At 42.4% G+C, this 14979-nt stretch overlaps 1 protein-coding gene across 3 annotated transcripts in view; it reads right to left on the minus strand.

Annotated features, from left to right (window-relative positions):
• LOC311007906 (exostosin-1) overlaps nucleotides 1-14979 on the minus strand; it is a gene marked incomplete at both ends in the record, with an annotated part of 283911 nt that overhangs the window by 57153 nt on the left and 211779 nt on the right. For all 3 annotated transcript variants that reach the window (XM_084001313.1, XM_084001312.1, XM_084001311.1), the window contains one exon: nucleotides 3536-3629. In XM_084001313.1, coding sequence (XP_083857439.1) covers nucleotides 3536-3629 — 94 coding nt within the window. The remainder of the gene's footprint in view (nucleotides 1-3535; nucleotides 3630-14979) is intronic.

The raw sequence follows: 14979 nt of genomic DNA on the forward strand, positions 1-14979 counted from the left end.
GCAAATACAAAGCAGCTGTAATATTATGCTTATGCCCATGACAAATTTCCCTCCCGGGACAAATAAAGTTTATTTGATTTGATTTGATTGACCTTTGTTTCCTCCAGTGATGGATGATGGTGGTGTCTCCATCTGGATAGAAGCTTAAGACTGTACCATTTTCTTTATGACCTGTCCCTCTTGTTAAGAGTGTTAGTGTCCCTCTTGGAGAGTCATAGCTGTTGAGAAGTCCATTAATAAACACTTCAGATGTCCTTGTGTACATTAAACTGTGAACAACGAACCATGAGTGTTTATGGCCTGTCGTTACATGTCAATGATTTTATGATGAGTTTCCATGTGATAGATGATCCGGTGTGTTCAATAGGTTCTGTTTTCACATTAAAAACACATAGTAGTGTATGTGGTCTAAAGTAGTGGAGCGTTGGCAGACACCGATGAAAGAAATATTCAATAAGTCTGGTATTTTCATTTAAAGTTCAAGTTCGACTGGATTCTCAATCAAGTGAAGCTGAGAGATTAAAGGAGATTCACAAAATGCCGAGTGCATGATCAGTGACCTGTCGACGCAAATTCTCCCCGCTTTGATTAGTCTGGCTTTGTGAGATGACTTTCCCCATTTATTCCTTATCTTTTCTCTCAATGTCCTCTTACATGTATTTGGTTTTTTCCCTTCTCTTCTCCAGAGTCAACTGATGGGGAACTGCCTTTTTACTTCTCCTCTTTTTTTACCCTTCTTGTCCCTTCTTCTGGCAAACAGACCATTAAAATAATTGCTACACATTTAAAAAAAAAAGTTTAATTGAAAGTATTGCCCATTTCATTCCATCTATTCCTTTGTGCATCCTACCCAAGTAGATCTTTTCTTCACATCACCAGCAACTTCAGCCTCTACCTGCTTATTAGTCTTACAAAAGAGCGACCATTAGGTGGCTGAAAAGACTACAAAAGAAACTGTGGAGGCTATACCTTGTTTGTTAACATATAACCTGCCCAGAGACATCTATTAGAGATTTACAAAGGCTGCAAACTCGGTGTTTGTTCACTAGCGTTTCATGGCTGGTAACTGAGTCTGCAGGAATCAAGAGTTTCAAAGTCCTGAGAAAAAAAAAACATGGATGTAAATCTCTCTAGCGAAGGCTCCGGACCGGTTGACTCCTGGAGGTGGAAGTAGGTAAAATCTAATGATACTTTGTTGTGTGTGCATTGAGTTTAGAATATATAACAACAAAGTGAGGAAAAAACTAGAACAAGAACAAGTGAAACTAGACTTAATACCTCACATCTCCACTGAGGAGGCCGTGTGAAAAGTCAGAGATTATTCTAAGGGCATTTGACTGACAGAAGAGTTCATCTTTGACCATTTGTTTTTAAAAGGATAGTTTAACATTTTGGCAGTTTTTCAGCAAGCAGTCTCTGCATTTGCCTCGAAACCAACTCCGTCTGGTAACGTTCTGTTATTATCTCATAGCGTGGTGAATGTGCAGGTCACAACTTGTCCACCAGAGCGTTTTGGAGTTGTTGGATTGTGTATTTGATGAGTTTGATGAGGGAAGCCAAAAAATCCCATTAGCCTCCGTAGCGTAGCTCTGAGCAGCTTGCGGCTCTGCTCCGCCGTTCTAAAAACAGCTTGCACCGACAAATAAAGGTAACAAACCTACTGCTACGACTATAGGGATTATGGCAATGTCCAATGGCCAATTTGCCAAAATGTTGAACTATCCCTTTAACAACATGTTTTGTGAGGTCACACTCTCCTTGACCTTTGACCACCACTCTAAGAGTCCATGTGATTGTCTGTCAGGTTTGAAGAAATAATCTCAAGGCATTACTGAGGTATCACATTCGCAAGGCCGAAAACATATTTTGTGAGGTCTCAGTGACCTTGACCTTTGACCTTTGCCCACCAAAATGTAACCAGATAATCTGAGAGTTCATGTGAATATCTGTGCAAAATTTTCGGAAACTCCCTCCAGGTCTCACTGAGATGTTGCGTGTTGTTACGCACACACAGGCATACAGACGTACGGACGGATGCACAACTCAAAAACAAAGCTCCTCTGGCTCCCGGCTGTTGACGGCGTGGAGACACGACAACATTCATCCAGAGACAAACACTGAGCACTCAGATACTTAATGTCAAAACAACAGAGAGACACGTCGAAACAAGGTGCTAATGAAAGCTGAACACATCTGCGGTCTGAGGACGTTGTGTAAACGTTTCTCTTCCCTGTGGTGAATCTACAGAAACAGGTCTTTTCTGTGACAGGAAGATGACAGATTGTCAATAGTAATAAGATCAGCTGTTGGAAGGAGGAGGCCAAGGAGCTGTTTGATTCTTTCAGTGCCCAGCTGGAGCTCCACAGGCTGTCTGATAAGCCCTTTCCAGTAATCAGCAGCAAAACAGCCAATCTCTATTCCACAGAGACGTGGTGTCATGTCTTTGAGTACTTAATGACCTGAAGGAGTTAATATTGTTTACCTACACTTAACTCACATATGGTGGGTTTCAAAGACGTACGCTAAGACATGTTAAGCATCTTTAAACGTTAAAAATAATCATAATAGAGGGTTTATAATGAGCAGGTGTCTCATATCTCCTGACTACAGCTGTATCCATAAATAACAACGTGTTATTCACATTATTAAAGACGTCAAGGTGATCTCTTAATGTTAGGACTAAGACCAATACATTTATAACCGCACTCAACCACTGGTATATTTTCCTCTGTACTGCATGTTTGATGTTTTTTTGTCAATTTAAGGGAATAATCCTGATGTCTGTGCATCCAGGATGGAGTGCAGAAAGGTGGCGAGACTTTCAGCAAACAGCACAAAAATCATAAGACAGGACGGGCCCTGAGATTTAAGAGATTTGCTACTGTCACGAAAAGTTTAGATAGTCTATAAGAGTCCAGAACAAAGGCAATTAGACTTCTTTAAGTTTAGAAACTGGGCTTCTTAGAGGGATGGTTCAACATTTTGGCAAATTCGCTTATTGCCATAATCCATAGGAGTAGGTTCATTACCTCTAATTATCGGTGTCATTCCAGACATGGCTGCTGGGCGGAGTGATTTTAAAAGCACAAGTAGTTCCGAGTATTTGCTTCATGTGACGTAATTTGACATAATTATACATGAATATTTCATAACGTGGTGAATATGCAGGTCATAACTTGTCCACCAGAGCGTTTTGGAGTTGTTGGATTGTGTATTTGATGAGTTTGATGCGGGACAGGGAACCTGTACCATTCACCTCCATTGTGTTCGCTGAGCAGCTCACGTCTCTGCCCCGCTGATCTCAAAACAACATGCAACGATAATTAAAGGTAATGAACCTACTGCTACGACTATAGGGATTATGGCAATATGCGAATTTGCCAAAATGTTCAATCCCTATCCCTTTAAAGACTACAATGACCTTGACTTGTAGGTGTAGATGGTTCTTGCCAATCTGCCAAAGTCGCTGCACACCACTGGGTTGTACAGTACAGTGACGTTTTCCAAACAAGCTTAAACCCAGAAGTCACGGTACCTGCAGGGCCTCCAGGAAGCGAAAGGATCCCAGACGTCGGCCTCGCGGCACCAGGCAGAAACTGGAGTTGTGGAGCAGCTCCTGGTAGTCGGACCTGCGCAAGAACAGATGAAGAAGAAAAAAATGGTTGTAAAATGTAAGTAATAAATAAAACCTCAGCAAGTAAAAGAAAAACATTTTTCGTCAATGTAGACCTTCAGCTACTGGATTTTCATTTAGAGAAAGAACTGACAAAGGAAATGTGGTGTGACAACAATTGCAAAAATGTCAGAGAAAAACTGGAGACAGCAGAAACCCTCAAACTCTGTCAGCACAAAAAAATGAAAAATAATTATGATTTGACATGCCGAGGATACTGTACGGTGAGAGAAACAAACAACACCATGAAACTACGAGAAACTGAAGGGTCCATTCATCAAAATCCATTCTTGGACAAATGACAATCTGGTCCAGGAGGAATCACAACCTCAATCATGAAGCAAACAAACCGACAATTCTTGAATCAACTTTTAGAAATAATCAGACCCAGCTTCATCACTGAGAAGTATTATTGATGCTCTGGCTATTGTTCACCTCCCATTCATGCCAATAAAGCACATAGTGAACTGAACAAAGGGTAACGCATCTTCCAGGAAAAGACAAAGCTCTTGGGTGTTTATCATTTCTGCGAATCCACAAGGTCAAGGTAAAGGCATATTCAGGAATTTCTTGGTGACAATAAAGTCCACACAGAGCCAGAGAAAGCAGCAGGACAGAGTGAAAAATGTTTGTAAACCCTTGAATCCGTGTTTCATTATAGAACCCATCAATGTCAACTAACAATCGAACGGGCCTCTTACTTCTAAACGGCTAGCAAAGACTTCTTCAAGGACTGGATCTCTTTCATGAGAGGAGTTCTTGTAGAAGCAGAGTGGAAGCTCCTGCACATCAAAAGACACATAGTGGATAAATAATGCAATGTGCTGCAAAAAAGAAAAAAAAAAAAACAGTCCACAGCTGTTATATAATCAAACAGCAGTGGCCTTTAACATGTTTCATCTGATCAAGATGTGTGAGGAGAGAATCCTCCACCTTCACTGGAGGTTTTTACTGGGTTGTGTTGTGTTGGAGGGAGGTTATTGATCTGACAGCATGGTGCAACTGGCCTGTCAGGTGAGATCAATCAGAGCGTTTGAAGGCTGATACTAATATCTCACTGATGAAATTCTTTTAGTGGGACTCAGTCGTCTCTAAGGACAGGAGGAGATTGATTTTGAGCGATGCTAATACGACTGCAGAGCCCACTTCCTGCGCCTTGTAATCAGCTTCAAAAAGCAGCAGAAGTTACAATAGATTTCATTAGATTTAATTGATGACGAACAAAAACATCACAACATATAAATGGAAACTCCTGATACCAACTGTTGTGTAATTGTGGTTTTAAAATATCATTGTGCATTTTGAAGTAGAGGTCAGTGATTTGATTATTGATTGTCTCATGTTGTTGTACTTGTTTGTTTGTTATGGTACTTTTTAAAGTCTACTACTTCTACTGGAAATCGTGGTCAGCTTAGCTACAATCGTCAGTGAAGCAATTTTAACAACACTTACCTGTATGGAAAGTGCTATACAAATAAAGATTGATTGATTGATCGATCAATCTGTTGATCGGTTGATTGATTTTTTGGGGCTTTTTATTGCCTATGTAGGTAGGTAGGTAGGTAGGTAGGTTGGTAGGTTGGTTGGTTGGTTGGTTGGTTGGTTGGTTGGTAGGTAGGTAGCAGTGTTAATTTTGTCGGCTATTTTTCAATTTAGTTTTAGTCTTAGTCTTGTGTCAAATGCCCTTATAAGTTTTAGTCATATTTAGTCAGCTTGTATTCTTTTTTGTTTAGTCACATTTAGTCGACGAAAAGTCTTGGCATTTTAGTCTAGTTTTAGTCAAAGAAAATCCAAAGTATTTTAGTCTAGTTTTAGTCAATAGTCTTTTTTTAGTCTTTGAAAGCAGATTGACAGTAGGCTATGTTAATCACAACTAATCTACTCAAACCAATATTGACAGGCAGCTGTCAGATGAGCCAACTTTCCAGCTTGTGTGTGCGTTTATGTAGGCTATTTGTCAGTATCTAAACAGAGATACACACACACACACACACACACACACACACACACACACACACACACACACACACACACACACACACACACACACGCACACACACACACACCTTTTCTACCTTGCGACCCTGAGAAAAGTATTTGTCCTACAAACATTTAATGCACATCAGAATGCTCAGGAAGGTCTCCTTGCCCAGATAGTCTCTACCACATTCTGATAAGAGGTACGGTTCTCTGTTTTTTGGCTGTCATTAGGAGAGCTGCGCCGAGCTCAAAACTGACTGTTCTGCTCCTGCTCTGTTGTGCAGGTGGCCATCAAGTCACACACACACACACACACACACACACACACACACACACACACACACACACACACACACACACACACACGCGCGCGACCGACCAGCGCGGAGACGCGTCACCGCCAGGGACACACCGGCCGCAGAAGCGAGGCGCCGAGAAGCGGAGCCCTTTGATGTTAACGATTGTGTCGTTCACACAGGGCAGGAAGTCGCACAAAGAAACAACGAGAGAATCCGGTTAATTTTCAAAATAAAACACGGCGATTGACAAATGCAATGATGTGAACGGGAGGGCTCCGGTTCGCACATGATCTCCGTTGCTCGGAGCTTCGCAGCGATTCCGCCGCCGGTTTACACGCCCGCAGCCCCCCTGCTATGGCCATGCGCCCCCCGCCCCCCATAACCAGTTTGTAGCCTACTCGCCGCACATAGCACAGACAGCACCGGTGTGTGTGTGTGTTCCTCACTCAGGCACACACACACACACACACACACTCTTGGCAGCAGCGCAGGAGGAGAAAAACATGACATGCATCCAGTGATGTGGCACTTTTTTGGATTGTAATTTAAAAGTCTGTGACGAAAAAAGAAAGAGACATTTTATTAAGTTTTTATTTGATTAAGTAGATTTCGTCCCGTCTTTTTTCGTCAACAAAAATGTGTGTAAATTTCGTCACAGTCAGTGTTTAAGGGCATTGATTTCGTCTCGTCTTCGTCTCGTTTTCGTCATGAAAAAAACCATCGTTGACGAATATTTTTCGTCTCGTCTCGTCTTACGAAATTAACACTGGTAGGTAGGTAGGTAGGTAGGTTGGTTGGTAGGTAGGTAATTTGGTTGGATGGTTGGTTGGTCGGTTGGTTGGATGGTTGGTTGGTAGGTAGCTAGGTAGGTAATTAGGTTGGATGGTTGGTAGGTAGGTTGGTAGGTAGGTAGGTAGGTAGGTCGGTCGGTCGGTCTTCGTCCTGTTTGCCTTGATGCCTCATTGGGCCATTTAGTGAATAGCTGGTGTTTGGGATACACAATGCAAACAGAAGCAGACTGGAGACAAGTTGTGTTTTTGTTGGATTTCCATTAGAATCCATTGCAATTTCTATGAAATGACGATATGAAGGTTCGGTGTTCAGTCACTTTCTCATTTCAAACTATTTTTAGCTCTGAACAACCAATCCATGACACTAGATCACAGCTCAGCTCTCTGAGTTCCTCACACACCGACTCTGAATTGGTTTCCATTGCTGTGCTGCTGCTGCTGCTGCTGCGCCGTAATGGAGTGAACTGGAAAACAAAGACTAATTTCTCTGAGGGGCTTTAATGTTTGATGACTGTTCTGTGTGACTGAATCGTCTCGTTGTGATCTCTAAGTATGTAATGTGTTAGTGAAACAAGCTCCTGATCTCAGTGAGACTTCCAGAACAAATAGAGCTGAACTAAGTCTCCTCCACAGGCGCTTGGTGTTCCTCGCTGACTTCTTATACTGCTCTAATTAGGCCAGTGTTCTCCACGGTAACGACCCAATATTGATCTATTTATCCAATACACAATATTCATAATCTCTAAAGTTAAAACAAAAGTGTTCATTCACACCTCACAACACTGCTCTGACGCTTAGACTCTTCTGGAGTTTTTCCAACTAGTAGTAGTTACTTCTGTCTGTCCAATGTCTGGGACTTTAAAGCCGTGTGTGTGTGTGGTCTCTGTGTGTGTATGTGTGTGTATGTACACATGATCTCAGGGCTGGCCTGAGGAGATTTTAGATTGAAACCTAATCTGTCTGGGGATCAACTGTCCCCACAACCTCACCACTAGACACCTATGTGTGTGTCTGTTCGTGTGTGTCTGTGCGTGTGTGTCTGTGCGTGCATGTGCATGTGTGTAGGTCCACCTGCCAGAGAAATCTGCCTCTATAATGTGTGTATTGTAAGTCTTCATGATGAGACAGTGAGTAGCGTATCACTGACTGTCACTGCAGCAATTTGTGTGCATGTGTTTGAATATGTGTGTGTGTGTGTGTTGATGTATTATTGTGTTTGTGCGACAGAGGAAAAGAGCAAAATAAGATGTCAGGCGTCCAGTTTGTCACCCAAAGACAAGGTCAGTGCGACGGCCGCTGAGAGACACACAGACAGCGACGGCTCGTCACTTCTTTGAGAAAGAAGAGGTCGCGCGGTTTGACGACAATTAAATCTCCTCTCCTCCGTTTCGCAGCTTCATATCAAAGTCCCTGGTTCAATTCCTGCGGTAACTGTTCTGATACAAAGCTCAAAGCACAAAGGCGCCGACTTCTATCATCACACACACAGATACAGAGCCACTTTGGTGTTATCTTGCCCAGGGACACAAGTCTGGAGGAGCAGGGGGATCGAACCAGCGACCTTCCGATTAGCGGACGACCTCTGCTACCATCGTTCTATGGAAGAGTCGGTAATGTCCGTCTTCGCTGCAGCTTCTCCGTCCTTTTACCAGAGGCTTTACCTCTGATGAAACAGCCCAGGAGCCGGTCTTATTATAAGCCCGGTTTGAACAATAACAACGGTTCTCCTGAGCTCAGGCTCAGTCTCTACACCTGTCACTGGTAAAAAACAAAACAAAAACAAAAACCACAAAAAGAAAGAAAAGCTGAATTTCATTAAAGACCCCCTCCGATGAAAATCGTGTTTTTCATGCTTTTCACATGTTCCTGTGGAGTTTTTCTGCCTTCAAATTGCTGTGAACCAACGCTGGGTGGATGCAGAGCGGCACAGTCTCCGCCCACCACTCAGAGGCGCATTGCTAATGAGCTGCTGGTGCTGTGCAGAAGGAGGGCCCTGGGAAATGGCACAGGATTTGTGATTTTGGCTAAAAACTTCATAAACACAATTTAAAGACCACAGAGAATGCTTTAAAATAACCAAAAAGGATTGTTGCAGGAGGACTTTAAATGTCAGAGCAGAGCTTCCAGCCTCACTCAGGACAGAAGTTATTGTTTGTGGCACCTAGACTGTAGATTAAACCACCAAATTAAAATTAAGTGTTGCTGCGCTGATTAGTCGCTATGAGTTCTGGAAATCAAGCTAACCTTAGCATGAGATTCAAACTCAACACTGCGACAACTCCTCCCTTCCCTGACCTTGTGTGAGGCAGCATTAGCTTTAGCCAGCCGCTCTGGTTGTGTGTTTTTGTGCGTAGGCATCAATTATACATCAGGACTGGGTTGCAACCGAGCACCCATTCATAAATCCGTGAGTGAGTCTGTGCATAAAATCCTTGAGAACTCCTCGGTTACTACAAGTGTCAGACTGACGGATTTATAAAAATCTGTTTGCATCGTCAACTTTTAGCTAGAAAATATTTTAGCAAACATATTCAGGATCTGTTCAGAACAGCTGACGATCATTGTTAATACATGTCCTACTCTTATTTTCTTGTATACACATAAAGAAATGCAGTCTGTTTTTCAAGGTCTGTAGATGTCTAGGGAGTAAACAAATAAATTCTGAACTTGCGGATGTTATTGAGCACATCGTCTAACTTTACTGACATCCATCCATCCATAGGGTGCACGTAGATCCAACCTCACACACTCACATTCACCCCTAAGGACAATCTATAGGCTACTCACCAAAAAAATCAATCAATCAAATGTACTGTATGTGTCTCTGGACTGTAGGAAGAAGCTGGAGAACCAAGGAGAACATGCAAACTCCACCAAGAAAGGATCCAGTTGCTGTTTGGCGACTGTCTTCAGACAGGCTACGTATCTAATGAGCTTCGTCAGGTGGCTGGTGAAGTTTGCAGAGGAAAAACACGTCTACATGTGAGAAGTAGTTTATGTGTAAATCTCAGTTGAGGCTGATCATATTCAAAGTCTGTCCTTGGCTTGACTTGATGCAACCAGCTCCTGGCAGATGGTTCTTAGAGCTCAGTGCTGTAGCTCGTATCTTCATCATCATCATCAGAAGCAGCAGCAGCAGCAGCAGATGATGATGATGTTCCCTGCCGGTGTTTCAAACATGGGATAAAACACACAGAAGAAAGACTAGCACTTCTTCATATTCTGGACGAGACACAACACACCTTGGATACCTCAGACTTGTTTTTGCTTCAACCACCAAAAACGTCTTTAAATGTTAAAAAATAATCATAATAGAGGGTTTATAATGAGCGGGTGTCTCATATCTCCTGACTACAGCTTTATCCATGAATAACAAGGTGTTATTCACATTATTAAAGATGTCAAGGTGATCTCTTAATGTTAAGACTAAGACCAATACATTTATAACCGCACTCAACTCCATTTGCAGACTCACTGAGGTCAGAATTGCTCCTGAAGCCCGTTAACCCAGCAGCAGCAAAGGTTCAGAGGCAGCGATCGCATGCAGCATGTTGCCTCAACACAGACAAGCAGAAAACTGCGTCTGTTGACCCACCTCTGTCACCGCAGACAAGACAAGACAGCTGCTCTGCTCTTCCACTGGGCTATTTCGCCGTCCACTCAATCTCCACACACTGTGTTTAGAATTGAAAAGCTCAGTGGTCAAGGACAAGGAGGACTGCTCGCCGGTTGAGTTCGAGGACCGACCCTTCATGTCTCCATCTCCCCGCAGCTGTGGCCTTGATTCACTGCGAGCGAACCCCCCCCCCGAGAAACCGAAACCACGCCGCTCGTCGAGGAGGGAAACCTCGACACGTCTCCAGAGAGAGGATGGAAACACAAGGACATATGGGCTTCTCTGTGTGATGTGGTGCCACCATGACCCTGACCTAGATAAACACCATGAACGAGCGGCGGAGCTGCTCAACATTTAAAAACGGTGCACCGCTCGGACCGGTCTGTGGTCCTAGGGAAAGCTAGAGCAGTAGTTTTCATTTCATTTCATTTCATAACCTTTATTTAAACTCGGAGATATATTGAGGAGTAACCTCATTTACAATATAGCCGAGATGAAACACGAAACATATAAGGACAGAAGACAAGACATTTGAAACATACAAAAACATAACAGAATACCAGAATTTAAAGGTGACTAGGGTAAATTGAAACATAGTTAAAAGCAGGAGCAGTTAGAGGTAAAATAAGATGTAGTTATGGTTTTAAATTGTCCTATTGATAAAAGTGAGGTAAGTTTCAAATGATTTTGCAGAGTGTTCCAGGTTGTAGGTGCACAGTAAGAGAAGCTGGTCTTTCCAAGTTCGGTGTTAACAGAGGGAACCTGCAGTGTGAGCCAGTCTTTTGAGCGTGTAGCCTACGGTAAAGACCTGCATTGAAAGATACTAGTGAGTTAATGAAAGATGGTAAGAGACCAGTAAGAGCTTTAAAAAAAAAAATAATTTTAGGTGTATCAGTCAGATATTAGCAGCCCTGCCCCCGTTCCCTCCTCACTGGCTGGGTGATCCTCTCACAGCAAATTTCCTCAACTCATTACTCTGTCATTATGCTTCACCTCACCCACCTGCTTCAGTGTTTGCAGAGAAGGAAGCTCCTACACCCGTGTGTATGTGTGTGTGTGTGTGTGCTGCTGCTTCTGAGCTCATGCAGCCGTATCTACACTTCGATGTTGGAGGAGCGTCTGAAGAAATGCATCTGTTTTTTACAGCTATTTCCTGTGTGTTGTGACTGGAGGTGCTGGATGGATAAGTGTGTTTTTTCCTAATGTGTCAGAGTCGCTGTGTGTTTGACATTTTGGTCTGTATCTTGAAGCCCTTTCAATCCACTGTGTTTAAAATGTAACACAAGCTGGTTACATGTGTCTGCTATTAAAAGCTGCAGCTGCTACCTGTGCAACACAAACAGAAACTGTTCAGTTTAATCTCAAACACAGGGAGTCAAATGTTAAAGGGATAGTTCAAAATTTTGGCAAATTGGCCCATTGCCATAATCCCTATAGTTATAACAGTAGGTTCATTACCTTTAATTGTCGGTGCAAGCTATTTTTAGAACGGCGGAGCAGAGCCGTGAGCTGCTCAGAGCTATGCTACGGAGGCTAATGAGATTTCTTGGTTTCCCTCATCAAACTCATCAAATACACAATCTAACAACTCCAAAACGCTTTGGTGGACAAGTTGTGACCTGCACATTCACCACGCTATGAGATAATAACAGAACGTTACGAGACGGAGTAGTTTTAGAGGTAAATTCATGCAAAACCGTGCGCGTTCCCGTCTGGGGCAGTCTTTTGGCAACCAGTCTCTGCATTTGCCTCAAACACAACTCTGTCTCATAACTTTACGTTATTATCTCATAGCGTGGTGAACTAGCTTAATTTACAGCTAACAGCTATGACATTTTGCAAGAAAATTATGATTTAAGCAGGCAGTCTTCTATCTTCTATAAAGAATAAATGAGGTATAAAAAGAATGTGTAGTCTTCTTACCTCAAAACTATTTCATCCAATCAAAACTGTCTCCGTTTGCCAACAGGGTGCTGCTTCCTCACATGTGGAATAATGTCTAAATTGAGCATGTATAGGGTGAAACAGGTGATAAGTAACTTGTTGGTAATTGGAGAAATTGGAAGTGTTACAACCATCACTTGTCTCCTCCACAATGAAGTGGTTTCACTTTGTTTCCTGGTGCTTTTCATCTCAAGACCTCATTAATTATCTTAAGGACTCATGTACACGAGGACTAAAAACCTGCATGGAAACAAATTTGTTCTTTTTTGAAAAGATACCTGGTGTTTTCATTGAGAGAAAACACAAGTCATGTTAATATACGGCACAACACAGATACTGTACGGGCTGAGTGTGGAACAGTGCATGAATTTTGAATATTTCTCCCAGCGTGAGCTTGAAAGAGAAACAGAGGCAGACAAGATAAGAAGGCAGAATTGGATGATAGCTGGTAAGAAGGAATGAAAAATCAATATGTGCCACAGAGAATCACTCAGAACATTTTAGCTGAAAAACAAAAGAAAGAGTGTGTTGTTGTTCGCTCTAAAGTAAAAGGGTTCTCTCAGCAGAAGACACTAAATAGTTTCAGGAGTGATGGATCAATATGAGGCCTTACAGAGCAGAGACCCCGAGGTCTGCTTTACACCAGAAAAATGTCTGTTTTTATATCGCAGGAAAAACCCACAGAACAGAATTCAACACACAGGAGGAGAGCTCGGTGCAACCGGGTCCAAATCTCTCCTTGTTTATCACATGTCAAACAGCGAAGTGTGTCGGACTGGGAGAGAAAATGTTTCAACATTATAAGTGATTTAGTTTTTTCTTTCAGAAACCCGCTGACACCCATCACATGGGTGAAGGCTGTGCTCAGCTGCAAGGTTTGAGTTTGAGTTACCAAGGCTAACTTTTTGACAGTAGTTGTTGAAGTATTTTTTTTTATATATATATACAAATGTCGAGGTCAAGTTTTTGTGACACACAACATCTTTTATTACACCTCCTACTGTGTGCGCCTGATAATTTCTGTGCTTTTTTTTAACTCATTTTGCAGCTGCAACTCAGGGCGACAGGCTTCGATGGTGCGTGACATCGAGCATGGATTGGTTACATGCGGATTGTCATGATAGATAACTTTGCTCCTCATGTTATCAACATGTGACAAACTGGGGAGAAAAAAAAACCCGAGCCTAAAGGTTGTTTATTCAGCAGCTTATTAAAACCCATACCTACATTTTCTAAAGTGTCATCTAGCGGCCGTAGTAATTATGACAGGAGCAGAGAGTGCAATGACGTGGTATAAAGAGCGGGAAAATCCATGGTTGGGGTGAATAAACTGGTCAATCAGACCGATGCATTAAGGCCCTTTCACAACAGGGACATAACGAATAAACGACACGAAATTGTGAAATATTCTGCGCCGAATATTTCACATCAAAACCATTCACACCGGTGGCGACGTGAATATGCGACAGATGCGACAATTATATTCCAAAGTTTCGCTTTGCGTTGGTTGGTTCTTCACCATCACGTTGTATTTTAAATCTGTTTAACACAACTACTCGTTAATTATCCCTCACGTATTCAACATCCGCTATGCCACTGTTGTCTTGTTACCAACTTAAAAAAAAAAAATTATGCATTTCCGCCCTGTAACATTCGCGGCCAGTGTGAAACCGTGATGAAAACCGGGGGTTGAAAAAAAATATTGATGCGGGAATTATTCGCACAAAAAATACATCTCCAGTGTGAAAGGGCCTTTAGCCTGAGGTTTGATTCTCACATGAGTCATATTTATACAGGAGTATTAACAGAACTGTTGTGGTCAATGGACTTGCACTTATATAGCACATTTGTGGTCGTGTGGTGTTCAGTATTTTGCCCGAGGACACTTCAACATGTGGACTTGACTGGAGGAACCAGGGAATGAACCACCGACCCTCTGGTTCGTGGATGAGGATTAGTGCTGTCTCCTGAACCAAGTCTACTTTTTGTGTAAAACACTAATGAACCCATGAGCTTTATTGTAGTAACCATGACAATAATTGATATGCTGGAACAGTTGCTGTGCTTATACGTAAAAAAAAGTGTAGGTTATTCAGGTTCAGGATAATGTTGTGTTGATGTTAATAAAGTTGTGAGTGTCATAGTGATTAATCAGAATATGTTAATAGCAAATTCAACTGTGCCAGAAAAAAAAAAAAGATGTCGCCATGAGAAGGTGCACTTAAAAAACGAAACAAGAAAAACCCCACATCCTCTCTTGAGGCGCCCCCTGGTGTTTTGCACCTCTGCACACAGCTAACAGCCGGCCTCCCTCCAGTATATGACAGTAAGAATAAGGACGTTTCTCTGGCTTTTTACAGTAGGTATGGTCTGGGGAGCTCCAGGCTCCACAACATTTATCATTATAACTGCGGTGCACTATTTAAACTGTAAATGGCATCAGCAGTAATTACAACAAACAGGAAGCTCACAGGTACAAACAGGCACATAAAAGGCGGAGAGGAACTGAAGGCTTGTCTTACAGAGACACTAGTGGTCCCTCCAGGTGTAATTGTTCAGCGAGTGTGCGGCCTCACGCTCATTGTGTGGACCCATTAATTATGAAGCAGAGACACTCACAGGGATGTCCTTGAAGAGAAAACAAACAACCTTTGTTCATAAAAGAGCGAGCGGGGC

This window comes from Trachurus trachurus (genome assembly GCF_905171665.1).
Source record: "Trachurus trachurus genome assembly, chromosome: 24".
NCBI lineage: Eukaryota > Metazoa > Chordata > Actinopteri > Carangiformes > Carangidae > Trachurus > Trachurus trachurus.